Source organism: Calonectris borealis, chromosome 2 (genome assembly GCF_964195595.1).
Source record: "Calonectris borealis chromosome 2, bCalBor7.hap1.2, whole genome shotgun sequence".
NCBI classification, from domain to species: Eukaryota; Metazoa; Chordata; class Aves; order Procellariiformes; family Procellariidae; genus Calonectris; species Calonectris borealis.
Window position 1 is genome coordinate 112,630,277 of NC_134313.1, and position 27,230 is coordinate 112,657,506.

Consider the following 27,230-nt stretch of genomic DNA (forward strand, 5'->3'; position numbering starts at 1 on the left):
CCTCAGTAATCACAGAGTTAAATTAGACCCTGTTCCCAGCCCTGACAGAACAGGCTCTCAGGTAAACACTTGATCCCAGAATCACATCCACTTTAGAATCATAGAATCATTAAGGTTGGAAAAGACCTCCAAGATCATCGAGTCCAACCGCCAACCCAACACCACCATGCCCACTAAACCATGTCCCTAAGCGCCTCATCTACACGTCTTTTAAATACTTCCAGGGTCGGTGACTCAACCACTTCCCCGGGCAGCCTGTTCCAAGGCCTGACCACTCTTTCAGTAAAGAAATTTCTCCTAATGTCCAGTCTAAACCTCCCTTGGCGCAACTTGAGGCCATTTCACCTTCTTTCCCTCTTGGCCAGAGCTTCCCACACAACTTTGCAAGTCCTCATACAAATAGCTAGTTTCTTTGCTCTTTGGAAGTTTTCCATTCCTCTGATCTCTAGTCCTCTGAAAAGGCCTTTGGATCAAGCCACCTCTTCCAGATGTCAGCTAGTGTGCTGCAGTTAGTGACTCCATGCCTTCTCATCTGCCAGAGACAAGCTTCAGCCTGTGTCAGCAAACTGAGCATTCCTCCTTCATGCAGGAGCATTTTGCTTTACAGCACTTTCTGTAACAACTCCATAGCATCAGGCAGAGTTAATGAAGTGTACTGCAATGGACTTCCTACACTGTCCCACAGGAGCAGGGCGATTTCTAGCAGAAAGAGTAGAAAAGCAGCTACCTCCAAAGAACGTGATGTACCAACCTGCCCGTGTCACACACCTTATACTTACCTTTTCATACCTCTGCATCTCTAAAACTGGCTGGGTTCAGGCTATGCCAAATACTACCTGAAAAACTCTTCTGATAGTATTTCTGGTATGATAAAGCAGTTTATTAAAACCACAAGAAAACCCACTTCAATACCTGTTTCAGATTCTACTTAGCAGATTCAAAAAGGTTGCCCAAATACACCAGTTGTTACATGGGAAACTGAAAGCGTACAGCCAAGATTCAGACTCGCCAGTATTCCTGGGCAGGAATCAGATGGGACCGGAAGGGCAGGAATTTTGTGGGAGGGCTCACGAGTTGAGATAAGGTCACAAACCCCACCAGACTTGTATTCAAAACTTTGAAACAGGAGAGGGAGACAGCTGAAGGCTTTAGGATAGGATTACAGCCTGTAGTCGCTGGCAGGATTTCACAGGGCTCAAGGAGCGAAAGAGGGAAAAAGAAGCCGTCGGGACAGAGCTACTTTCAGCACAGGCAATGGGAACTGCTAATGAAGGACAACAGGAACTAAAAGGAATGATTAAGAGCTCCAATATTTTATTGGCGAGTTCGACATCTGGTTAAACAATACATACATTTGAAGCTTGACATCCAGTAGCTCTCATATACAAACCATCACAGTACCTCAGCAAATTCACAGGGCTGAAGGAAAAGCCATTTGAATGCTGCAGGCTCCCAGGAGCAGGGCAGACAGCAGTAGGCAAGCAGTTCCACTGGGAGAAATGGGAGGGCGATGGAGGAGAGCGCAGGATATCCAGCTCTAGGCATCTGCCTTCCCTAGCTCAAATTAACCAGCTAATTTCCCCAGGTGCTCTCTATAGAAACAAGCTTCTCCAGAGGGTGATTCACTGCACAATGTTATACTGCTGCTCTACAGAGCTCCTGTGAATTTATTCCACACTTCTTAGAGGAATACTGCTCTCACCAGCAACTGCAGAGCGCGCCCAGGGAGACGTGGTGGCTAATTTTGATGCCTATAGATGGGGAGCATGAATCTCCCTTCCCTTTGCCCTCCCTCCCCAGCTACCCGTTGTGAATTAGTGTGTAAACAAGTGGTATTCACCCCATATTCACAGCTGAGGAGTTCGTCAAGTAACAGGACCTCTTATGTGCTGTCATACATAGCAGATAGATGTATACAGCAGATTCTAATTTCATTCCGATCCCAGATGGACTTTTTGCATTTTGCCACAAACCCACTTTTCCCCTTCATACAGCGTCAGATCTGCCGAGGCAATGTCCATCACATTGGTAAAGAAGTCCCTGTGAATGCTCAGTAAGGTGTCCATTTGCATGGACAAGTGCATGATCTGCCTGCACAAATCCGCTGCCAACCCACATGGATTGAAGTCAGTAGGAGGGTTTTCACTGATTTTAACAGATAGAGTAGGTTTCCACAAATTTCACACACAGAATTTATTCACATATCAAGCTCCAGTTGCTCCTAAAATCTGACTGATTTGGGAAAAAATGCACAGTCTTTCCTTCCCTGTTTCCAACTAACCGAACTCTATCCAACTTCTGAATGAACATGATTTACCCAAAAGACAACCTTTTTCCATCAATATTGGCTGGCTGTAATTATGTATACATTCACAACATACATGCTCCCTTATTAAAAAATTGCCCAAGTGATAACGTAGAAAAGAAATGATGGTTCTGTGTTTGAAAGAGCAACTGCACAGACTGAAGTTTGCTGCTATATTAATATTGCGTCGACAGATGCTGTAATTAGAAAGCAGAAGGCAATCGGAGGAATTGTTAATAGTATTGTGTGCTGTTTAGGCTTCTCCTAAAACTAAAATGCTTCTTTAGGGAAGTGATAATGTCTTCATACGTGACACTGGGACTACTGTAAAATGCTAAAGACCCACCCCCACAGGTGTCATACGCCATAACCGCATGGCTGTATTTGCAAATTGCTCCATTTTCTACAGTTCTACTCTAATTTTATCACTATTTCTAATGAATTCCACTGTTTCCAGGAGCACATTAGTTATTTTTTTCTTAAAGGCAGGATGTATATTATTTTTAGCAGTGATCCGTTCACATGCTGAATTAGACACAGAACACAAATGAAGGACAATAACATGCTGCTTCCAGTACAAAAAAAAGAAAAATATTTAGATTCAGTAGAAAGCAGGCAGGCAATGCGTTACTTTAATGTACTGTTCTAATCTCTGCTGGAAAAAGATTTCCATGTTGGCACAGGGCACCAGAGAAATTAAGTGAGTGAACTCAACATGGCATCTATCAAGAGACAAGATATTTCTTCTATTCTGGTTTGATACCAGTATAGATTCTATTTGAAGGTAGATGATTTCCAACGTGAAAAAAAAAACCAAAAAAAACACAACAAAAAGCCCCAAACAGGCACAACAGCCAATTAGAGCAAACACACAGAACGATTCAGGGCATCTGGAAGAAAAGGTCAGGACTGCGGTGGCACAAGTTCTGCAGATCAAGTAAAGAGGTGGAAAACCCATCTAAAACTTAATTCTAGCTAATACTTCTTTCTAGATAATATTACATGAATACTACTAAATGAGACACATCTCATTTTCAGATGTATCTTGAGGGGAAAAAAAAACCTCAGGAGGGAAAACCATATCTAGTATTTGCAGTCCTCCAGGATCTGCTCTCAGGGACATTTCCAGCTGAATCGCAGGAAAGCTTGTTGCTGCTAGGTTCCTATATGCCTTTCAGGAGAAGCAGTGGATCAGAGCAGAGTAATGTTGCTTTGTTCTGCTGCAAACCAGAAGGCACGGGGTATAGCCCAGGCTCTCCAGACTACCCAGAGAGCCTAGAAATCACAACTAGTCAAAAAGAAGGTAATGAAACAGAAATAGCAACTGCTTGATGGCAACAGCGAGCTCTAGCCCTACAGCTTTCCCGTCTGCCATGTTCCTCCTTCCCTAAGAGCAGTCTCAGGAACAGATTTTCTCTGGCTGTTCACAGTGCTGTTGGATCACCTCGGCAAGCTCAAGACACCGCAAAATTCGCCATTTCTCAGCAGCCAGCTCCTCCTTGGATACCTGGCCCAGCAGTTTTTTGGCAAAGAGGTTCTGATCCTGCATGAAAAGGCCTACAGCAGACCTTGGGGCTTGAGGGAAGTTCTCCAGGCAACCACTTGTGAAACAGAAGTTGATTTTCTTTTCACGTCTCATCCCTGGTCCCCTTTCTTCAATCCAAGTCAGAGGTCTAGTGTGGAGGAGCAGAGAAAAAGAAGAGTATTTATGAAGAAATGGAATCAACAGTTCCAGTTTATGCTTTTTTCTCAGCATTTACAGAAAATGCCCTAATAAATGCACCATTTTTAAATTTCAGTCATTGCATATTCAGGTAACATGTTCTGACCAACATGCCTGTGGTTACGGAGTTGAACACCAGGTAATAGTCTTAACTCTGCCACTGCTTCATGCCATGACTTTCAGCACACCATCCAAGCTCTCTCCAGCTTTGTTTTCCCTACGCACAAAGTGAAGCCAGCAATGTCTAGCCATCTCACAGGGAAGAGGGAAGTTTAATCTGTTTGCTTGTGGACTTGGATGAAAAGTGCAGTTAAACATCCAAATATTTTGTGCATGATTCAATCGCAGCTAAACTCACAAGGCCCTCAATGTCTAGTCATTCCTCCAGCGAGAATAAATTTATGTCACTCAGGTACATAATGATGACCCAGGAGCTGCTCTGCAAGCTGAGCACCACCTCTTTAGGATGAGCTGGACAGACGGCAAGTTCACTCATGCAGACACTGGCGTCTGTACTCTCTGAACTTTTCAAATACGTTTCTTTCTCTCCACTGGGAGCACTAAGTTGATCCTAGAGATTACATCAGAAGATGTCAATTTGCCTGTTTCAGCTACATAGACTCTCAGGCAGGTCTTTCTTCATCAGAGCAAAGTCTTGTCTTATGCCAACATGATAGATACAGTCTCCAGGCCAAGCATTGGTGGTGTTGGCTATTGGCTGGCATAACTCACAGGTCCTCGCACTTTCCTCCCCAACTTCCCAGTCTGGCTGAGGAAAGAGGAGCCATGGGACATGCTGCACTGCTTCAGGGGTCTTAACAGACCCCCTGGCCCAACACTGCAAATCCTTGCAGAGGCTTTGAAGAATGGTCCTCAATACCAGCCACAGCCACGATCCTCCCTTCCTGCTCTTTTGTCAACTGCCTAAACCGTGCCATTACCTTTCTGCAGCTCATTCATCAGCACTCACTACTGCCTGTGTTTAGAGGATGCATATTATTTTTCTTACTTGGTTATTGATGGCCCTTCCACAGTCCTTTATGGCCCACTTTAGTCTGCCACTCACAAATTATGAGGGCATCAATACCACGGAAGAATAAATTCTGTCTCCAAGTACTGCCCATTAAATCTTCAATATCATTAGATCTGGAAAGAAAGTCCCTGTCAGTTTACCCTGAACACATTCTACAGAGTTTAATGATTCTGCACCTCTCATCTTTTATGCTTTAGAATCCAGTTTCTATATTCATACCATTGTATCAGTTACTCTTTGCTCACCTGCACTGCCACACACATGCCCTACAAATTAAGCATGGCAAGATGAACCTGACTGAACAGAATAAAACAACCGGAGGATAAAAAAAAAAAGGACCCAAATCACAGCTTGCAAGAATGCACCAGAAAAAATCCTCAGAGGACTAATAAATGCAAAGACACCATGCGTTTCAGGAAGTCCCAAAGCTACGTGTCACTGCAGGCCAGAAAGGTGCTCACTAGGTGTATCACTTGGTGTTTTCTGTGTCCTCATCCTCCTTCCCCGAGGTGCCGTCTGTTGACCTCGACCAGAGGCAGGCCATTGAGCAAGCTGGGTTTTACTCTGACTCGACAGAGCCAGTTTTACGTTCTTACGATAGCGAACAGCCACAGAGGGTTCAGGCCACTGTTATTCAAAGCTGCTTTATCTCAGGTAGGCAGGTATGAAGAAACAACTGGGCAGGCATAAGCAAAGATCTCCACCATAAGCAAAGATAGCTGGGAGTCCACGATATGATCCAAAACAGGCAGTGTCAATGCAGGGTCACCTCCCTGGGGTGATCTAGAGCAGATGCACACCAATGGTCAGGCTCAAGTGCATGCTTTCTTCTGCTCTAGCTTAGGGAACCCACGGAACCAGAAGCACAATCATGCAGAGTGGGCAGAATTTAATCAAAGTGATTAAAATGACTGATTTAGATCAGTGAGCAAGAAACTGTTGGGTTTACTAATAGATTTATCTTCTCTGCGATTGGATTTTTAGTTATTTTCCCAAAGAGAGGTTGATTCTACTTGATTGGTAACCAAAACGTATTAATTTTTAATTAACAACAATTTCTACACTAAAATTAGTCCCTTTTTGCTATAAAGATAGGTATGCTGCAAGTCTGCACATTATTTAAGCAATTTTCTAGCTTGAGAAACAGGATTGCATTTTATGTCAGAAAATTGTGAAGGGCTGCTGGTTTTTTAATAGATAATTTACCCATTTTTATTAAAGCCTTGTATCAACTCTTATCTGGCTAGGGATGTAGTTAGTTATTTAGAAGTCTTAGTAGTGTTACTTAGAAGCAACAAATCCAGAATTTTTGGTAGCTGAATAAAGCCACATTAAATATGTTTGACAGTTAAGGAAGAAAAAGAAAGTTTAACCAAACACTAACAAACCACTTTTACACTGACTTTTTACAAAGCAAGCACTATCTGCAGCGAAGAAACCACCCTGACTTTCTATGGTCATTCTGTCTTTCCAGACTTCAGACTGGTAAAGCTCTCCTAGCTACATTTTATTCAGAGATTGGAAGAGACTTTCCGCTTTTCTGATTCCTTGCTTCCTCAAATAATGAGTGGCCCTAGTTGGACTGTGCTAGCTCAATAAACCGAAATGAAGCAAACGCTCTTTGTACCTGCAGAAGAATTAAGCTGGTTTCACACTTGAAAGAATTCTGGGTCCACTCAGCTTAATATTTTATGCAGCAACTTCTGCAGATTTTTTTTATGGATGTTCAATTTGAAGCTATTTTATTAGACTTTGTAAACTTAGATCTCAATAAAATAAAAACATCATTTCAAATGTTTATTGTCAGAATATGTGTTCTTTTCAACATCTTCCTTTTCATGCTTTGAAAATGCCAATATTTTTTATTTACCATGCAATCAAAAAGGAGCTACCTTACCTTGGATGGGAATTAGACAGTTAGACCCCATCCCTAGTTAACATCAAAAGAGACACTGCCCAAATCATTATCTCTCCAGCTCGCACTAAAAATTCATTTTTGACTTTTACTGAATCCAAGCTCTGTAATCCTGGGACAGGAACTGCAGTCCCAAACCAGCCGTGCTGTCAGTAGAGGTTTGGCTTTTCCCTTGCTCAATATTTTATCACCGAGAGGTTGTCAGCTCAACTGTCTTGGAAACACAACAGAGGCAGAGGTCATCTCTCAGATAGCTGGGCATCAGGCATTAACACACACCTCCAAAATCCACCCAGAGACAGATGAGCAGGGCCGCGCAGCAGAGACAGACTATAGCCTTTGCACAAATCCCTGCTTAACAAGCAGAACACAGGCTCCTGCATTCTGCACCTGCTGTATTTTCCAAGGCAGAAAATAGGCTGAATTAACCTGATTTCTCAAGGTTAGTGTATTCATGTCTTTCAAAAAAGGATGGGATGCTCTCAGGAAAGGTGCAGACCTTTCCCATCCTTCAGCAAAATAAAGGTTGGGCAAATTCAACCCGTAACACCACCACTATTACTGCTGGGCCGTAACTTCACTTGATGGAGAGTGGGCCAAATTCTCTACTGCTGTAACTCCACTGACGTCAATGGGGGAAGGTCAGCAGGAAACATGGCCCCGCCACCAAACAGAATTCAGGAACGCTATGTAACTTTCCAGTCGGCGTAAATTATCCCAGAGCCGTAAAGCTGACTGTCCCCGAGGTCATTAAAAAGCTCATGGTGACAAAACACTTACTGACCCATACAAATAGTAGTGGGCTAAGAAGAGCGGGTATCTGTTAGCGGTGTAGAGCAGGAAAAAAACCAGAAATCCAGAAACTGTTCTGTATCTAGCAAATACCATATATAGCAGCTAAGGACTACCTAGGAGACAGGACAGCCAGGGAAATGTTTCAGCCACCCACTAGTTCCACCTGCTGGAATTAGTTCAAAATCTCACTCTATACAGATCTTTACAGCTACTCGTGTTACTGGCAAATTGCTAAGAGGGTAAACAGAGCTTGTACACCGAGTTCTGGCCTCTCACAACTGCATTTTAAAAGGAATTGGAAATGATGTTTTATTTAAAGAGAGAGGAAGATTGCTAAGACAAGATGCTAATCCCATGACAAACTGCAGTGGGCTTTGTAGGATTGGCTGATAAAATGCTTAACTAGACCTGTGGTGAAACTAATAGTTCAAATGAGCCCTGATTATTCACTCCCCAAATAGCTAGTCCTTCAGGGTATTACTTTTTTAACTAAACACTTATCTAAAATTCTTAAAGAAGTAAGCATTCATGTTTGGTGTTTTTTTCTTATTTTATTGTTGTTGGGGTTTTTTTTGTTTTAAGTGTTCTAGCAGTATAAGTGCAACCAAAAAGGGTAATTTATTACAAACGAAGATAGGCCAGAATATTTTCCCATGGGGTCTTATTTTCCGCTGCTCTCCCTAGTCTTCTCATCTGCCTTTTGTCATATGCCTATGAGGGGGTCATCTGTCTCAAAGGCAGAGCGTGCTATTGGAAAACCAGGAAAACAGGAATGAAGGGAAAGGAACAAATTGTTCCATCACCATTCCTACCTCCTATAGGAAACGTATAGAGCTTGGATAACTTCTCTGTAGTCAGACAATTCTCAAGTTGCATCTATAGCATGCAGTAAACTGTCATCGTAAGTAACTTCAACCTGTCTGAGAGGACTGGACCTCCATGTGGACAGCCCAGAATGACCACACCGGAGAGTTTCCAGCAAAATACACCACCAGACTTTGCACTAAGTTGAGTAGTCAATCCACAGTATGAAACACCGATGACTTACTTCATGGTCATATAATATTTTAAAATATACTATTTTATAGCAAGGCCACTAAAAATATACTATTTGATAGCAAGGCTATTGTTATCATATAATAAAAGGGAGATCAAACTAATTATTATAAAATGCATCATCGAAAGAATTTTCTGCAAGAAAGTCATAGTGCAATGACTGGAAAAAATGACAAGTAATCCTGGCTGCGGGTTTCTCACTCAGCCTGATACACTCATGCAACAAAAGCAAAAAGACAAGAAACAGACTGTTGTCCTACGCAGGAAAAATCGAGGAAACTTCACGACTGCAGATTAGGCATTAGTCAAGAGCAAACCTTGCATGTTGGCCTTTCAATAGTTTATTATACTTCTGCTCAAAATGTATAATTTTCTCTTAACCTCCATCTGGTACTACATATTAGGACAAGTATTATAGTGCTATAAGCTAAGTATTATAACTAGTGCATTACCTTTTCAAACAGTCATATATTTTCAACCTTTAAAGAAAGGTTAGCTTTCAATGTACAGCTCAAGTGTCTGATGCTAAACAAAAAATACCCTGCCTCTGAACAATTTTTCAGAGTGCAAGAGAAGGGTCTTTCAGTCTTGGGCATGGTAAAATGTATTATGGGACCATTCCTGCATTCAGACATCAGAAAAGAGCTTTTAAACCTCCTCATGCTCTTCAGTAGACATTGTACAGTGGTGGCTCTTTTTAACATGATTACTATAGGAAGCGTTTTCAGGTCTGTTTCTCTTGTACACTTTCATGCCAGCATCCACCCATTTCCACAAGAGGAAGAGAGGATGCAGAACTCCTGCAGATGATACCTGAGGAGCCTGGCTCACCTGCTGCCACGGCCATTACTCACTTGTTGTTTGCCGTCTGAAAATGAACAGTCATTCTGGAATAATTCTTATCCTTCTGCTTTTCTCTGGTGGCAGAGGTAACAGTGAGGTCTCCAAAGAGGTCAATCAGCCAAGTCAGTCGGGCAATTCCACTGAAAGCTGGGAATCCTGTTTTGTTTTCATCGAGGACACTACCTGGTGCAACAGCAACAGAAAGCCTTGAGAAATGGGAAAGAGAATAATGCCCTCTGCGTAGGAAAGGCTGAAGAAACTGCAGTATTACAGGCTTAGAGATAAGGGTGTAGAAAAGCCATGAGTGGATGGATGGACTGAGTAGGAAAGACAACAAACATGGTCAACCTTGAAATGGATCAGTTGGTGAGCTACGACAGAGGAAGCTGCACAAAGTATATATACAACAAACCCTTCAGGACGTGTTGAGGACAGGAGGGTGTACGTGGATTCAACAAGGGAATAAATTAAGGACAAAACTATGGCTCGAAAATCTCTCCCAGCTCTTCTGGGGCCAAACACCAGTACAGAAGACTAAAGGTCCCCACTAGAAATTGGGACATTTCGTCAGAGCTCATCCTTCTCTCTGAGACCAATATGAATGAGAAATTGGTCACTACCACCAAAGTACAGAAGGGATGAAGAAGTGCTCTCTCCTCCATACAACAAGGCACGGGCTTGCATTCTTCACCAGATAGCGGAAAGAGATTAACAAAGCAACAGCCCGTAGAAGACAACTGTTAAGGCAAAGGTGCTTTCCAGACAGTTCTGTAATTTCATGGAAATATCCAGAATGGATACCTGTGTCTCTAGTCAGTTTATAGACAGACTCTTGTCTAAAAGGACTGAATGAAGCCTGGAAGGACTGAATGAAGCCTGGAATGTCCCTGTGGAGGAGGCAGACAAATCCGGATGGACTTTGATTTCCTCATAGCTACTGACCTGTGAAATGCAATGTTCCCTTCACCAGGTCTTTCCCAGCCACCTCTTTTTTCAGCTGCTTGTACTCTTCCGTCAGAAGCTCAATGTGCTCCACATGGAGTACTTTACCTGCCATTAAAAAAAAAAGAACAAAAAAACCCACACACACCAAAAATCAGGACAGATTAAATAAGAGCTTTCTGTGTGAATCAAAGGCACGTCTAAGCAGTAAAGGCTTCACCAGCCACCAGTGGGAAATGTTCTCACGCATGGCTGGCAAAATGATGTCAGGAGGAAAACCAAACATGGGTCCTGTGCTGAGGCATCAATCTGGGTTAAGGATTTTCAGGAGACAACAAATATAGAGACTACAGGAACAGTAGCCACTATGTTTAACAGAAACTCTGTAATGAAACCCAATACCCAACTAAGGCTGAAACATGAGTCTTCAAAATAAAAGATGGATTAATTCTTGGCCTCTTTCCCCTCACATTTCCTTGTTCTGCATTTTTCCTCCCAGGGTAGTAGGAAAGAAAAAGGAGGGGAAAAAATAGGATAATACTCAGACTCAGATTGTAACAACATGTTAAGGCGTACCTCCCTCCACTGCAATTAATTGGGCTACTTTGGAATGGAGGCTATCCAATACCCGTTGAATGTGGCCCTCATTCAATATGTGTTTTTCTGGAAGGTTTCCAGGAGAGTCAATTTAGGCTGCTGACAGTAACTGTTGCTGCTTCAAAGAGGCATAAATTCTGCTCAATGGGAAGCCTTTTGGCAAGCAACAAGGCAGTAAATGGTGTTGGTACAGGGAAAGAGCAAAGCAGAAATCCTATACCTCCGGTGTTTTAGGACAAAAGTCACAAAGAAAATTGTTAAGAAGCAGTGGTAAAATAGTGCAGCTTGTCCAAACAGTTTGCACTCTGCTCCTGCCCAGCACCATTCTTGTTCCTTGCAGTCCCATACATCCCCACTGGCCTCAACTGAACTGCCAGCTTCTGATCCTTGGCACCACAAGGATGGGCCCACACGCTTACCAGAAATAAAGAGATCTTGCTTAGAGACAAGCTGTCTTTCAGACAGGGGATGCTTTGCTGGCCTACAATAGCATGAGCAGCTGTGTGTGATCAGCACATCACAAATGCTAGAAGCTAGGAGAGCCGTTTCCAGTTTTATTTTCAGGGAGAGGTCAGGGAAGTGCATAAATCCAATGGCTACATTCATTAAGTGCTTTACGATCACTGCGACAGAAGTTTCCTTCTCTAACTGCATTCTTAAGTGTCAAAAGCAGATACCAGTGCTTTTGTGAGGGTATCCTGGTCTTCTCATACGAAATCCAAAACACAGCACTAGGAAGAAATTTAACTCTATCCCAGCCAAAACCAGGACAGAGGGCAAACGTACCTTACTCTTCGCCTTGACATTTGTGTATTTACTTCCCCATTGACACACGTCTTAAATCCTAGATTGACAAATCTCTGAGACAGGCATACTCCCTTGTATGTCATGATTAATAGTAGACTGGAGCCCTGCCTTTGAGTTTGACGCCTTTGGTGCTACCAAACAGGTAATACTGTTTACACCCTTGAGAACAAATGCCATTACCTTTCTGTTCAGCCATCTCCCAGAGCTCATGGGCCGCCTTAGCAGACAAAGCCATGGGGTACTCAACGAGGACATGTTTCCCAGCTTCTAAAAACATTCTGAAAGGGATAGGAGATCAGTCTTTAAAAAGTATATCATCGTCATCATCTCTTTCCACTGTGCAAGCTGCTTCTCATTCCCACAGTCAGACCCACATGGGGAAATCCACAACGCAGAGTAACAGAAATAAATGGCAAGTTTCCTAGCAAGGATGGTGTGGTGGCTACATCACACATGTAAACACCAGTAGAGCTGGGTTTTAATTCTCCTTTTTCCACAGAACTCCCTCACTCACCTACATCAAGGCACTAAAATGCCGCAGTGTTGAGCACTGCAATTTCTAACTTCCAGACTCTTGAGTGGCTGGAGTGGGGCACTGGAGTGCCCTTCCTCTATGTAATCTGTGAGGAAAGGCTTTGAATCCTGTTTTAAGCTGCCTGTACATCAAACGCAGGCCTAGAGGTATGCCATTGGAATTACTTGGGAAATGAATGCATCTTAAATCCTACCCTCTTCCAGGGCTTATTGGGCGTTCTAGGGAACTCGCTATCATTCACTTCAGGCTTCTAGTCTGACGGCGTTTCCTCCAGTATCCACATCCTCTCCTGCAACAGCCTTACACAGCTCCTCTATGCTTCTAAATTACAGGGAAAAGGGTGGGAAAAGGGAAAAAAAACCACCTCAAAATACCTGATGGTTTCTTCATGACTTCTGTTCTCTGTGCTGATGAAGGCTGCATGGATGTCTTTGCTTCTTAGAGCATCTTCCAGGCTAATCTGCTTGGCCTCATTAATATTGCCAAAACTTCTCCTGCGTATTTAGCATAAATACAACCAGAGCATAACCATCACAGTCCATTCTTCCCAACTGCATGTTGTGCAGCAGCACTTAGAAATTGTTCCCATGGACCACTGTCTTACTGAGTTCAACCAGGGTAGAACAAAGGCAGCTTGTAATCCAGGAAGGGCACGAGCACTTACAGACAGAAGTGGAGTGCACAAAAGAAGAAAACAGATGGGTCGGTGTATAGGTCGTGGTATCAGTACAGAAACTGTCCCGCTACTGAAGTGTAAAGTGCTTTTTAGTTTTGGTGTTTTGTTTTTTAATAAGCATCATTACAAAAAAGCCACTTTAAAAGACTGACTTGAAAGAGGGCAGTACTCCTATGGGAGAACTTCCCACCATGCTGGACAACATGGGCAAAAGCACTTGAGTTGGCGGGGCCACACGCAGCTACAACAAGTTCGGACAAGCAGGAGAGGGACAAAGCAGACACTTGGCTATGATGGCTCATACGTTGCAAAACACACACCATGTCAGTGCTAAGGGAAAGGCTCTCTTGGCCACCACCCTGAGCACATCTCCACCTGAAAATGAAACACACACACTCCCCCCAAAAGCCCTTTGCATTAGTAAAGGCTGGAGCAGACACCTTGACAGTGTTAGGATAGCTGACAGACGGCATGAGGGTAGGCCACAAGCAGGACACGAAAACAAAGACAGGTAATGTTTGTATGTGACTGGAATGCAAAGAGCAAGGCAACATATCCAAGCAAGCTGTCTGTGAACCCTGCGTTTTGACAGCACTGTTTCTCAACAGAAGTAGTGGAAACCCTATCTTCAGTGTTGTTCAAGGCTAGCCGTAGCGCTAGCAAAGGCACCAGGGAACCAAGAGTGTATTTGGCAGGGAGATAAATTGGATGACCAATAGGTCCTTTCAGTCTCAAACAACCCTGACTGCATGATTTAAATATAGCTGGAAAAATACATTCACAGTCTGAGGTCCCTACATGTACCGCCTATTTAAAACCTTTATGCTCCGCTGTTATGGGGCAGACAGTCTAGCAGGGATGCTCAGAGGGAGGTATATGCGTAACACAGTCCTGCTAAATTTCCATGGCTCCAAGCTAGTGAGAAAAACCATAAAGTTGCTCTCTAAGAGGCAACCTTACTGTATGTACTAAATTATGAGATTTTTCTTTAAAGACATCTACAGGTTCAGCATTTGGTTTAAAAAAAAAAAAATAGAACTTTACAATGAAGTTGCAGTGTTAGGAGCTTTACAACACGCGTTTTTGTAAAAGAAGTTTTTACAAACATTGTGAAACATCTTACGTTTTTTAACCATTTCTATAAATTTCATGCAGACATTAGCTCATTAGTGTAATTATTGTCTGTACCATCCTAAACCTACAGGAAATTCCAGTCAAACAGAATTGCATTTCTTTTTATCACACAGATCCTGCAGCGAGAATGTCTCTCAGCTTTTATTGTAGTCATTTTTGCAAGGTATCTCACTGAGGTAACCTATTTGTTCCTTCTTGCAAAGCTTTCTGTGCTCATTTCCTAGCTGCCACTCAGAATGACAGGCATATTTGCATAAACTTTCCCTTTTCAGACAGCCTTAATTATAAGAGAAATATAAAACTTTGGATATTCATCCTCTGCCCCCCTCAAATAATAGTCCTCCACATGGAAAGGCATGTGCACAGGAAGAAAGAAACATTACAATATCCATATTAAACATGTTAAGATGAAATTTCTAACCTGGATACAAATCCAAAGAGTTTCAGGTGCTCAGAAGGGCTGGAAGGCATCGGATTCATCAAGTCTCGGATCCGTGCTAAGCCAGCAATTCCAACTCCAACCACCACAGTCCCAAACATTTTGTTAATCTGACCAAAGGGAAAAAAAAAAAAGCAATTATTTTTTTTCTTTTAGCAGGGAGAGGAGCAGCTGGGCGAGGAGGTGGGAGGATGGATTACTCTTGAGCCCTGCTTTCATACAGCCAAACCTTATTCAGGTGTCAGCAACCAGCTAACAGAGATGTGATGCTATAGGCTACTGAGCTCACTTGCATCCCATTGAAATGTGGTCAAGCGGTTCAGCCTGTCATAGGACTGGTCTTGAGACTTGCAACAGCTATTATATCACAGCTCCAGCACAAAGTTCTTCCTTTCCGTGAATAGAAGGCAGACTTCAAAGTGAGACATTCTTCTATTTATATCACTGCTTCCATGCTGGAAAGGAGCCAAAAGGTTCTGCAAACCCAGCAGAGCTTTATATAAACCCTGCTGACTTCCTGAGCATCTGCAGCACAGCCTGCTCCGGGCTGCCACATGGACATTCACAGTGCACAGCAGCATAGTCGGAATACTTTGGGACAGGAAGCAAAGAGCATCTTTTCTTCCCCCATGTAACTGCTGGCACGTCCTACAATGTCAAGATGCAACCAAGCATCTGATAATTTGGTCAAGATGCTTGCTTGACATTTCCATGCACGAAAAAAGCTCTGCCATCTCTTTAATGACAAGCAGGCATGTCCTCAAGATTTACATCTCCCAAAAGCACATTCCTGCCACAATTACACGATTTGAAGGACGAGCCAGGTATTGCACTGGCTGGCCGGGCTGCTGGGCCACTGGTAATAAATTCTTCTGCTGGTTTTATGATTTGCGGAAGCACTGGGCAACCGGTGTAACCTTTCAAACCTGGACGGTTCCACCACCCTGAAGACTAGCAACACTTTGTAATTTTAAGGTTGACAGGAAAAACGGCCTAAAACCAAGCCAAGTCAGCCCCTCTGCATTTTTTCTTCCTTCCATCCTATGACAGCATCCCTTCAAACTCTGTTTTTTCTGTTAAGGTGTTCTCCTTCCTGCTGCTGCCGATCCCTTCACCCGAGTGAACTCTTTTGATCGCTTCCACTACCTGGCTGCAGCCCTTCAAATCCTTCTGAGACTTAAATGGATAAATGGACGACCCCACTTCACTCCTCCTTGCGCCTCTTGTCTGATGGGATCACAGTGCAGCAGCACGGCCGTAAGTGACTGTTCTGACAGTACTAGAGGTTGACAGCTGCTAAGAAATTACATCAACTGGCACAAAAAAAAGAAGTAAAAGAAAACCCCTCTCCAACCACAAGTTACGTCTGGATTTTGTTTTTCTATAAGCTCCTGTCTACATATATATTCCTGTCTGTGTTGAACTCTGCTTACTTTATATATGCCAAAAGGGTACAAGGGTAAAACACACAGCAGTGTGTTTAATACAAAAGCAGAAATGAGTGATATTGGAAGAGTTCTCTAGGGGGATTACAGTGACATGTCATTACCAAATATTTGAGGTATAACTTGATGATGCTGCTCACCAAGGACGAGAGATGTATAGGGCTGAGAGAGAGAGGGGAAAGGAGGGTAACATGACCACACAACCCATTTTCAGTTCCACCCACAGGCAGAGTCCTGGTCTGGGCTCTCAGTTACACTCGCTTTTCTCTATGGCCAAAGAGAAAAGAGACCGAGACTTGCAGAATGATCTCGGCTGGAAGGAGCCCCTGGAGGTCACCCAATCCAAACCCCACTCAGCCGCACCAGGTCCACGCCAAGTTCTGACTGTCCCCACGGATGGGAATCCGGCAACCTCCCAGGGCCTCTGCTACAGCGTTTGACCACCCTTACAGAAAGAACTTCTTAGTATCTACTCAGTTTCCTGCGTTGCCTTTTGCCATTTCACTGCAAATTTCCCAAAAGAGTGTAGCTCCAGCTCCTCTACATCCTCCCATCAGAAAGCTGTAGGTAGCAATACTACTTCCCTTACCCTTCTCTTCTGGAGGCTGGACAAATCCTCGTTCATTATCTGCTCCAGCCCCCTGACCATCTTGGTGGCTCTCCACCAGACTTGCTCCTGTATTTAACTTATTTCTCGTACCAGGGTACACAAAACTGGACACAGCACTGCAGGTGTAGCCAGGTCCTCTTGGCCACACTCTTGCTAATACAGTCCAGGACACAGTTGGCCTTCTTTGCCAGAAAAGCATGCTGTGGCCTGCGGTTCAGCTTGTCCACCAACATCTGCAGGGCACTTTCTGACTTTCCAGCCGGGCAGTCCCCAACCTGTACTGGTGCACAGGACTCTACTTTTGCCTTTGCTGAACTTCATGATGTTCCTGTCTGCCATTTCTCCAGCCTGTCCAGGCCCCTCTGGTGTATTGACCACTCCCCCTGGTTTGATTTCATCCACAGACTTGTCGAAGCTGCTCTCTATCCTATCGTCCAGGTGATTAATAAGACATTTAACAGCATTGAAGATGAGGTAATACTTGCCCTTTTCCAGTCACCAGGAACCTCCCCTGATTGCCAAGTGGCTTCGCAGTGACATCAACGAAGTCCCTCAGCACCCTCGGATGTACCTTGTCTGCTGCCAGGGGCTGCTGTACATCCAATTAGCTCAAAAGCTGTATCACTGTCGTCTTCTACTGTAGGTAATGCTACATTCCCACAGACTCTGTTAGCAGACTTAGAAACCCAGGAGGTCTGAGGACAGACCTTACTAGTGAAAGCCACAGCAAAAAAAGGCATCAAGTACCTTTAATTTCCTTCACTCTGGCCCCACTGAGCAGCAGGCTTATATTTTCTCAGCCTTCTTTTTGTTGCCTGTGTACGCAGAGAAACCCTTCCGATAGCTCATTTCGGCTCCAGTCAAGCTTTGCCTTTCCCAGCTCTGTCCCTGAAAGCTTGGCCACTGTCTCTATGTCCCTCCCAGCTTGTGCTCTTTCTTTTTGTGTTTGAGCTCAGTGAGGAGGTCCCTGCCGATCCACTCCGGCTTTCTGCCACGCTTGGCTCTGCTTGCAGCACACTGGAGTGGGGCATCTGTGCTCTGGTCGTCCATGCAGATCAACGTCAGCCCCTCCGCCCCCCAGGGCAGTCTCCCACAGGACCTTGCCAAGCAGAGCCATCAAAAAAACAAAAAAACTGCTCTTCTGAAGTGTTTTAGTTCTTTAAAATTTAGATTCATAAAGGGCTCCAGTGTGAATCAGGACCAGGTCAGCAGAGGTTTAGAAGCAGTCCAGCTGGAGAGCAGCTGATCAGTGGCTTACTTTAAGTTCAGAAATTTTCAAGGTTACTGGAGTGTTAAGCTGTTAATATTTGCCTACTGCCTTTAGCGGGATTGGGAGTGGGAGTTGTGCAAGAGACAAATTCCCCTGAAGCTCCTACAGTCATCTTGTTTCCAATAACTGCTTTTTTTTCTAGTGAGCTGCTGACCTCTGCTTCAACGAAATGGAGGTGGTGGGGGAGCCGACTACCTTCTTCCACTGCCGTTAACAAAGAACATCTCTCGGCAAATGCTCAGGTTGCTGAACATCGACATTTTTGCCTCTCCTTTGAAAAACTTTCCTAGTTTCATCTGATAAACAACTTCTGACCTCCCCAAAAGTCACATTTAAGAGAAGCAAGATGATTTCAACCTAGGAAAAAAACCTGTTACTATGCAACCTGTTGCCATAGCAACCAGCTATTTGGTCCAGGTCAAGGGTTTGCAGGCTAATACGGTATCCACACAGAAAGAGACAGGTACTAAATGTACATTACAGAACCTTTGCTTATGCACGTAGCTAAGAGAAAAATCACTACGTCTGCATCCCTGCTGCTGCTTTTTATTACCCTGATTTTGCTCACACAACAAATCCTGGAGCTGCTCAGGGAGAAAAGTAAATTAGATGGTTTTTGGAACAGTCATCAACCAGATAAGAGCGGAATAAAGAATACTCATCTGAGAGTCCAGATGGATATATGAAGATTTATTCCTTAATTCAAACCTTTATACTAGGATAACACCTACAGTTATCTTTCAAGTACAAAAACGATGAAAGAGGAAGCCCAAACGGTAAGCTGCTGTGCCCGCCTTCCATACCTTTTTCTTACAATAGGTGACCTCAATTAAAGCTTTGACAAAAAGATTTCAGAGACATTTTCAAGGCTGCTGAACTTTGGCTCCTGTCATACTGAAAAGTTGTACAGTAAGTGATATAACAGTACATCAGCCGGTGTCCAAAAGCATTTTTCTGCTAAGTTTTCTCTTTCCTAACTGGCTGTATGAAAGCAAAGCGGCTGGTGAGAAGATTAGAAAAGGATGTCTTTTGGGCTCTTCCCCACTGACAGCCTGAACAAGTGGCTCCTCTTACTGAGGGAGATGAGCCCTGCATGACACTGAGAAGCAGACCCAAGAAAGGTATCTAGCTGAAGAAGATAATTTATCCTACACCAATATATCATTGTCCCGTCACCCTTCTGTTCTCTGTTGAGTTTTCTGTGCTTGTGCTGCTTATTTCCTCCATTGAATAGATACAGACCATTCTGTGGCAAAAAAAGTACTCTATATCCAAGTATTCTTGCAAAATTTCGCAGTAAAACAGGAATATTCAGCAGCAAAACAGGCAATGCCCAAAGGGATCGGTCACCCAGCAAACGTGTTCCTCCCCAGTGCAATCACAGTGGAACTTCAGTCCCTACATCTCAAAAAGCTTACCTCACAGAGGTAAGCTTTAGGGAAGTGAGGCTTACCTCTGTTTTGTGCAACACCGCTAAGGCCATGCAAAGCCAGGGCAGAGGCAAGATAAAAGGCAGAACTTAAGAATTATCTCCCCTCCGAGAAAATCTTTCATGGCATATCTAGACATTACAGGATAAGAACGGGTACCTTCTCTCATGATATATAGAGAATTTCAGTAAGCTTCATGCATTCTCCCTGCAGTTTTCAAAGTCTTGTTCCCACAGGTATGAATGAGTGACTCACATCTGAAATCAAAATAATTTGCAATTAATGTCACCTGCAATAGCATAACAGTGATGTGGTAGTCTTTCCTGAAGCACTCCCAGCCTGGTCTTTTTAAGTGTGCTACTTCAAATTACTACCACTTTACTGCCACATGTATCTTAAGAATAGCAGAAACCTCGCAGATGAGTACTTAGTCTGAAAATACTGCTGTCAAGGCTAGTTCACTTTTGCATACTCAGCAGTTGAACCATTTCATTCCCACAGTAATTCTTTGGCAATTTTCAATCTCTCCAGCACACCCTTCTATACCTGTCAGATCTTTGCTCACATTAAATCTATAACTGTACCAAACCTGAGTGCTAACATATGTTGTCATGTCCTTCCTGCCACTTAAAAATACACAATACAATCCCTACTGATCTGGCAGCCACCTCCCACTGCTCCTAAGAGTACAGGGGGACTCATATGGCCAGGGCGCAGCAACTGGGGAGACTGGGATTCAGGGGCAGCTACTGGGCAGACGGAGTGTCTGAGCCCGGCTGCTGGAGGGAGCCACCTTGTACACATGTACATATATATATTTTCTCACTAGCGGACCTCCATCCTGCTCAGCCAGAGTGGGGAGGAGGATGTGGCTGCTGGTGCTGCTAGTGCTCTGTCTGTGGTCTGTGTGGCCGGCCACGAACAAGTGTATATACATGATATATACGTGTGCTCTGTGTACATTGCTGACTGGGAATACATTTTTGGCCTCACTACTGGCTGGACCAGGGGCCATGGAGCTGCGCAGCCTTGCCCCTCTCAGGCTGTCAGATTCAACACAGTATTTTCCCCTTAATAAACCATGCTGGACCGAGGAAGCTCTCCAGAGCTCCCTTTGCAGCGGACTTGTGGATTAGACATCATAGAAAATGTTATGGCAGCAAAGCCCTGAGATGGGGGTTGCAGCATCTTCCTCAACAGAAGTTTTTAGGGTCAGACAGCAGCAGTCACTGTAAAATCAACAACTTGAAACCCTGAGGTCCCTTCCAGCCCTACATCTCTGATTTCAAATACCCAGAGTCCTGGCAGATGCTGTACTCAGGGTGTTCATACATGTTACAGCCTGTGCCACCACATCTTACTCTCATATTGTCTACTCATAGCCAGACGCATCTGCCTGGCGCAGAGAAAGCAGAAGCTGAACAGTGTGACTTTTCTTAGTGTTGTTTTTTAAAAGGGAAGATCTGCACAAATGCTCCAATTTAGCAGCCTACTCAAAGGCATAAATACCCTTTGTTCTGCAGGAAACCACTTATGCACTTTAACCTCTGTATGTGCTGAAGTACCTTTGGGAAGCTGACCCAACACAGGCCTCACTAATCCTAAGTAAAGGCAGAACTTGAAGAAAAACAGAAATGGAGGCAAAGAAAATAATTGTTGGATGGTAACATGCTGCAGCAGGAGTTTGTGTTTTTGTTCTGTCTTTGCTGCAACCTAGAAACAAAAGTAAAGTCCTTCTGCAAGAGACAGTCAGGAAGGTAACTCCCAACACTCTGTTACTTCTCTTTAAAACATTAATTGAACATACAATGAGAGTCAGAAATTTTCTCAAAAACCTGCCAAAACCTTTGACAGTCTCCACATTTCAGAGGAAAACAACAGCACCTAGAAGTTGTAGAGCAACGACATACATTTCCTGTGAGAGTTGTTTGTTACGGTCTTAAGTATCAACCCTCCGCAGCACCTCTCCACCTCTCACACCCATCTCTCCAGGTACCACAACCCAGGCCACAGTTTCCTGGCAGGCACGCAGGCTCTGGCAGGTGAGTTACACTTTCGAGGCACCAACTCTAGCAGAGATTTGCCAGCAGAAAAGAGTCTCTCATCCTGACTGGCACCACTGTACCTTGGAAACAGCCAGAGTGGGCTTTTCTTCCTGACTTTTAAATGTCATTTGAACAATACACCTGCATTCGTTTACATGTATATGCAGGCTTATTTGCCCAGGCTTTCTGATTAAATTCTGGTTTTCCAGCTGGCTGCCAAAACTGAAGTTGATGTAGTTATATTGAGATATGGCCAGATGCTGTGTTACAGCTGCCAAACAAGCACCTTTACTATATACAGTGATGGTTAATAATAAATGACTGCACTTGTCACAGATATACTGTCTCCAGCATTAATATACTTAAGTAGAAAGGAAAACTTTTATTAAAACATACTTCTGCAACTTAACTCTACTAACTCCATAGTCTGCAACAGTCCAGATTCCTGTCACAGTGAGATTGCTCTCCACAGCAACTCCATACTTGCAGCAGAAACATTTCACAAAACCGTGAGAGGTACTGGAAGAATCTGAAGATCTGTTTTTAATACACGACATATTCCACCCTGTGGAGGAACTGAATCAGAAGTGCTGTGACATGCGTGCATGGCTATGAATGAACATTTTGTCCTGTTCTCTGTGTATAGCCATCCTTTGTGGTTCAGATTTGGTTGCTATTCTGAAGAGGAAAAACAAAGGCAAATAACACTTTTGAGATGGAGTCCCAGAGAAGTGTAGAGAAGCTAAGTCCTCAGTCAGGCTCATTTTGTTTGAAACTCTGAGAGCCAAATTACATTTGGATATACCTATTACTGTTAAGGCTGAAAGTATCCAGGAAAGAACTGAGTCTGCTTTGGGGCACCTGAAAAAAACTTAAGAGGAAGACATGAAGGGCTCCACTTTTCATTTTATAAAAATATCCCCTTAAAAAAAAACCCAAACCCTTACTTCTAATGTTAAGTTTCCAGGAACTACTCTGGAGTGAATTACAGAGAGCCTTGTGAAACTTCTGGTGGGTAAATCAACAATCCCATATAACTGCAGCCTCATTACAGCTATTCTTTAACCAAAAGGCTGCTTGTATGTGGCAAATTAGTATATGACCAAAGCAAAGAGAGCCACAAACAGTCCCAAAAAAATCTTTCAGGCTTTAATGTGCTGTAACAATTTTTGAAAGTGAATTTGTCCATGGTGGTAGAAGAAGAGAAGAGTGTTTTAACAAGCGACTGTCTATTACTTTGGAGTGAAGTCCAATTTTAGATGAGCACTCAGGAGAATGAGCTATGGTATGGAGCTATCAGCAATTCACAGATCCTAATTTTCCATGGGATCAAACAATATTATTGCTACAGTACCAGTCTGTGCCTGAACACTGGCTGGAGAAAATAACCCTGAGTAAAGCTAAAAATGGTACTAACTCAAAGGAAAAAATGGCAGGAAACATGTCCTCCACCACTTTTTTGACTTAATGGCCACACAAACACTAAAGCTGTCACAGAGTTGAACTCTGCCAGGTCTCTGTGGATTGTGAACCTTGTCCCCTGGATTTCCTGCAGAACAATAAAGCCACCAGAGTAAAATCTCCGCATGGCTAATTAGCTGAACATTAACTACTGAGACTCTGCTTAAACACCTATTTCATACAAAGACATTGCTGGTTTGTGCTGACTCTTACACTTCTTAAAATTGAGAGCTTTTCATGTTCCATTAAAAAAAAAATAGGAGGACTACTCATCCATACCTGCCTTTTTGGGGAAACTTTACTCGGAGCTAACCACAAGAGGTGTAGCTGACAGGGCAGGGAGCTGAGACATGCCAAATAATCTCAGCACTTTCCCTTCCCTCCCTATGCTGCTCATTTTGGTTTTGCTGTGTCGCCTACCAAGAGAAGAGGCTTCTCCACCTCACTTGATAGATTCACGAGTGTTTTGCAGGTAAACTCCAATACCAGGAGTGGCCTCCAAGCCTTTGCTGTAATACAAATGAAAGTGATGATGGACAATTACATAAAAATGTTCTGAAATATCTTCTCAATTACTACATCTGCCCCTGAATTTGCCTGCCCATTACTGCAGTCCTTTCTACTAGAATTTTCTTCTTCAGAGGGTGTCATGAATGCAGAGCTGGGCTGGGCAGAAGCAGGGAAGCTGTGTTTCCAGGCTGTATTCCTACTTTCTTCCAGAAATTTACTGGGTGACCTACAGCAAGCAAATCATATCCCCTTTCCCTGTCAGTCCTCCCAATTCCAGAACAGGGGATATCTCTCTCTTCTGTAAACCACTCTCAGACCTACTGATGATAAGTGCAATGTAAGAATAGGTATTATTATAACTTCTCTTCTTCGTTGTAGGAAATCCCACACGGATCAGACATCCAGGAAAGGTGGCTATAACTAAGGTTTGTATTGAAATATCTATATAAAACAATGCCATATAATGCATGACACAAAAATATCTTTTTTCTTTCCTTTCTCTTGCTGTTAAATTCATCTGAAACCCAAACCCTACCAGGAATTATATGCATGCTTAGCTTTAATTGCAAATAATCCCATTGATATCAATGAGCATACTCCTACAAGTACATTAAGAAATAAGAGCTTTTGCTGTTTACTGTAATATTAGTAGGCACAAGAACCAAACACATATCCAGCCATAAGTATGGCCTTTTAATATCTTTATGGACTCAACCCAATAGATGATACCTATCTTCCGGTCCACTAAAGGTCACACCGTGACAGGCTGACCTATTTTGAGAATTCCCAAAACAAAAAAAGCATTCCTGCTACACACTGCAGTCTCCATAAAGATACTGCTTACCATGGCTGATGAAACCCTCTGCCTCCATCATTAGCATGATGGCAAATCATAACACCGGGGCCTCCCCCATACTCTCTTCAGAGCAAACAATATACACATAAATTGTAGCTGGTCAGACGAGTGTATTTTTTTAGCCAACTTTCTCTTCCCCTACCCCAGCAAAAATGTTTTCACCTTCTAAAATAAATTGAGAGTGATAGAAAGTTTTTTTTAATAACTAGATTAAGATAACTTGGGAAGTAGATAAAGTTTTGCATAACGTTGTAATCTTAAAAATGATGCATGCAATGGCTAACGCCATTTTATCAGTCTACCACTCCTCAGTAGGGCCTGAAAAATGCAGTGGATGCTCTCCATTCCCACTAAATTTTGGAAGTCTACTAATGGCAGCAATTGCTTGAGAGTAGGAAAAAAAAATAGGTCTTGAATAAAGATTAACAACCGAGGTTACTCAAATCCCTCCTAACTTTAGAGCGCAGTATTTTTCATGTTATTGGGCATTGCGACACTCAAGAATCGTACAGGCCAGCCACCAGCCTGGTCCCTCATGAAGAGATAGTCTGCAGATCAATGTGGTTTAGCAGGCAAGTAGTCCTGACATGCTACTCATCTGTTAAAATTGCCCCAAGAAACTGAAAACACCTTTACCAAAATATCAGCCACTAGAGGGGGCGTTTGGTATCCTACTTAAATCATGCTGATAAGAAAATTAATTAAAAAAAAATTTAAAAGGTTACAGGAATGCTGTAAAAGCATATTTCCCACAGTACTTCAACTGCACATTAGGTCCCATGCAAAGTTTTAGGAAGAACAATGCTTTCTTTGTGTATAACCAGACAAATTGCAAAAGCAAACTTGACGTCTCCCCTTCCAATTCCTAGGTCTACCTCCATCAAACCCTACAATTTCTACAAGCAGAGAGGTAGTTTTATATGCCAAGAAGATGGTTAAATTACCTACTAGTTTTGATTTGCCTGTACAGTCAGGCAGCTCTGAGCATGCCACACCTTCAAGTGTGCCAACCTAGAGCCTGACACGCTCAGGCCCACGCACAGGCTTGACAAACAAGCAAAAGAATGACCTACAAAACGGTTCCTATTTACAACTGTCTGCCTCTTTACAGATCCACCATCACCAGATTCAGTGGTCCAAAAAGTCTCCAAAAGGACCTAAAAAACAACCATCAAGTTGGGTCCAACTGCAAGCAAAGCAGAAGATCCTACTTGGCTCAAGCCACTCCAACAACTACTAATACTAAAAACATGTCTAAGGAGAAATGAATACATATTGCAACTCCCAGATCAGGTATTCCCATCTTGCACATGGATGTGTAATGAATACAAAACTCATTTAAAATCATAACCTGATGGTTGGGTCCACAGCTGGAGAAGGACACAGGATGCATTGTGCCAGTGTATTAGGGGCACTGTAGGTTCTACATACTTTGTTAAATCTTGTTGATTTGGGACCGGTGAAGCTGCTGGCAGCACCTACAAGACTCATGACCCCCACCAAAATCTCTGTAAAAATAACTATAATTGGCGAATAGGCTTTAAAAAAGCCTTTACTCCTCATAATGTGCCTTCAAAGATGTGGAGCTTGAAGGCTTTAGTGAAGCTGAATGCCTGCTCAGAGGAGTATTTTAAATACACAACCTATTCAGAACCAGCATGGTTGTCCCTAATCGGGACAAAACAACAAAGTACCACTCTTTCAATTCCTCTACCAAGTGGATCTACTTAATGTGGACCAGTATTTTATTTAGAACAACTGTGGCTGAACAAATGGATAGTATCCCGTCAAAGGCAGGATTGGCACAACGGCTTAACTTTGCAACAACTAAAACAGTTACTGCAAAGGTTCAGGAGCAGACAATACTCAGTCCATTGGATTTTTTCTGCAGTATTTTGGTGAAGTGATTTAACAATTACTCTTATAAGGTAAGAGCTCTGTCCCCTCCTCAAGTTCATGCCCCTAACTGCACCATCCCTTTAAGTAACCAAAGAGGTCACTAAGTTCTGAAAAGAAGAGAATGGCTGTATTGAACCACCACCATCCTATGTTACCAATGGTATCATTAAAGATATTTTAAAAATGTAACAGCAATCCTGCCCATTACTTTATTCAGCCTTGCAGCTTTTCTAAATCTCGGTCTAAATCCCTCCTTTCCTCCTTACCTTCTGCTAGCATAACTCAACAGAGCATTTTGAGGTTCTGGGAAAGAAACTCACTGTGTAAGACTAATTTCTGTTATTTAAGTCATTCACATCTCAGGCATGAGTGTGGCCTCTCCACAAACTGAGTTTCAGACAAATCACCTCTTTTTTTATCATTAGAAATGGAAAACACAAAGCATCCTACACTAGTATCATAAACACAAACACTACACACAGGTATTTGTAAGCTGTCACTGTTTTATAGATGTCTGCCTCAGCTATCGGACAATAAATCTCTGTTCTCCCCTCCCATGGTCAGACTTGTGTGGATAAAGGAGCAATGGAGCCTCAGCAGCTCCGAATACGTAACTGACAACTGTCTGCAATGATCTGTCCTCCGAGTCCACTTGGATCCACTGGCTTTGGTTAGGATTAAATTGAGTTGGAGAAAGAGTGTAAGAGTGTGGCCAAACAATGGCTTATGAGCCGGACTTGCAGGTCACAAGCCATTTGACTACATTTTCTTTCAGGCTGGCTGGGTTTCCCTCCTGACCACGCAGATTTTAGTTCTGCAGTCTGGAATAGGAAAGTTTATGCCAGGTAGGCATATAAGCAAAAATAAGGTGATGTAGGAGCTGGAAATTAAAAATAACAATGAG

At 43.1% G+C, this 27,230-nt stretch overlaps 1 protein-coding gene across 4 annotated transcripts in view; it reads right to left on the reverse strand.

The window, feature by feature from the left end:
• Positions 1 to 1,292: 1,292 nt before the first annotated feature.
• The window catches only part of BLVRA (biliverdin reductase A), a 32,428-nt gene continuing 6,490 nt past the window's right edge, over positions 1,293 to 27,230 (reverse strand). The window contains exons 2-9 of one of the 4 annotated variants that reach the window (XM_075142938.1): positions 23,482 to 23,570; positions 19,715 to 19,812; positions 14,783 to 14,910; positions 12,926 to 13,045; positions 12,197 to 12,294; positions 10,613 to 10,720; positions 9,682 to 9,853; positions 1,293 to 3,978 (exon numbers count right to left, since the gene is read on the reverse strand). In XM_075142938.1, coding sequence (XP_074999039.1) covers positions 3,705 to 3,978; positions 9,682 to 9,853; positions 10,613 to 10,720; positions 12,197 to 12,294; positions 12,926 to 13,045; positions 14,783 to 14,901 — 891 coding nt within the window. In that variant the 5' untranslated portion in view covers positions 14,902 to 14,910; positions 19,715 to 19,812; positions 23,482 to 23,570 and the 3' untranslated portion in view covers positions 1,293 to 3,704. The remainder of the gene's footprint in view (positions 3,979 to 9,681; positions 9,854 to 10,612; positions 10,721 to 12,196; positions 12,295 to 12,925; positions 13,046 to 14,782; positions 14,911 to 19,714; positions 19,813 to 23,481; positions 23,571 to 27,230) is intronic. The other 3 variants (XM_075142939.1, XM_075142940.1, XM_075142937.1) reach the window with 3 other exon arrangements.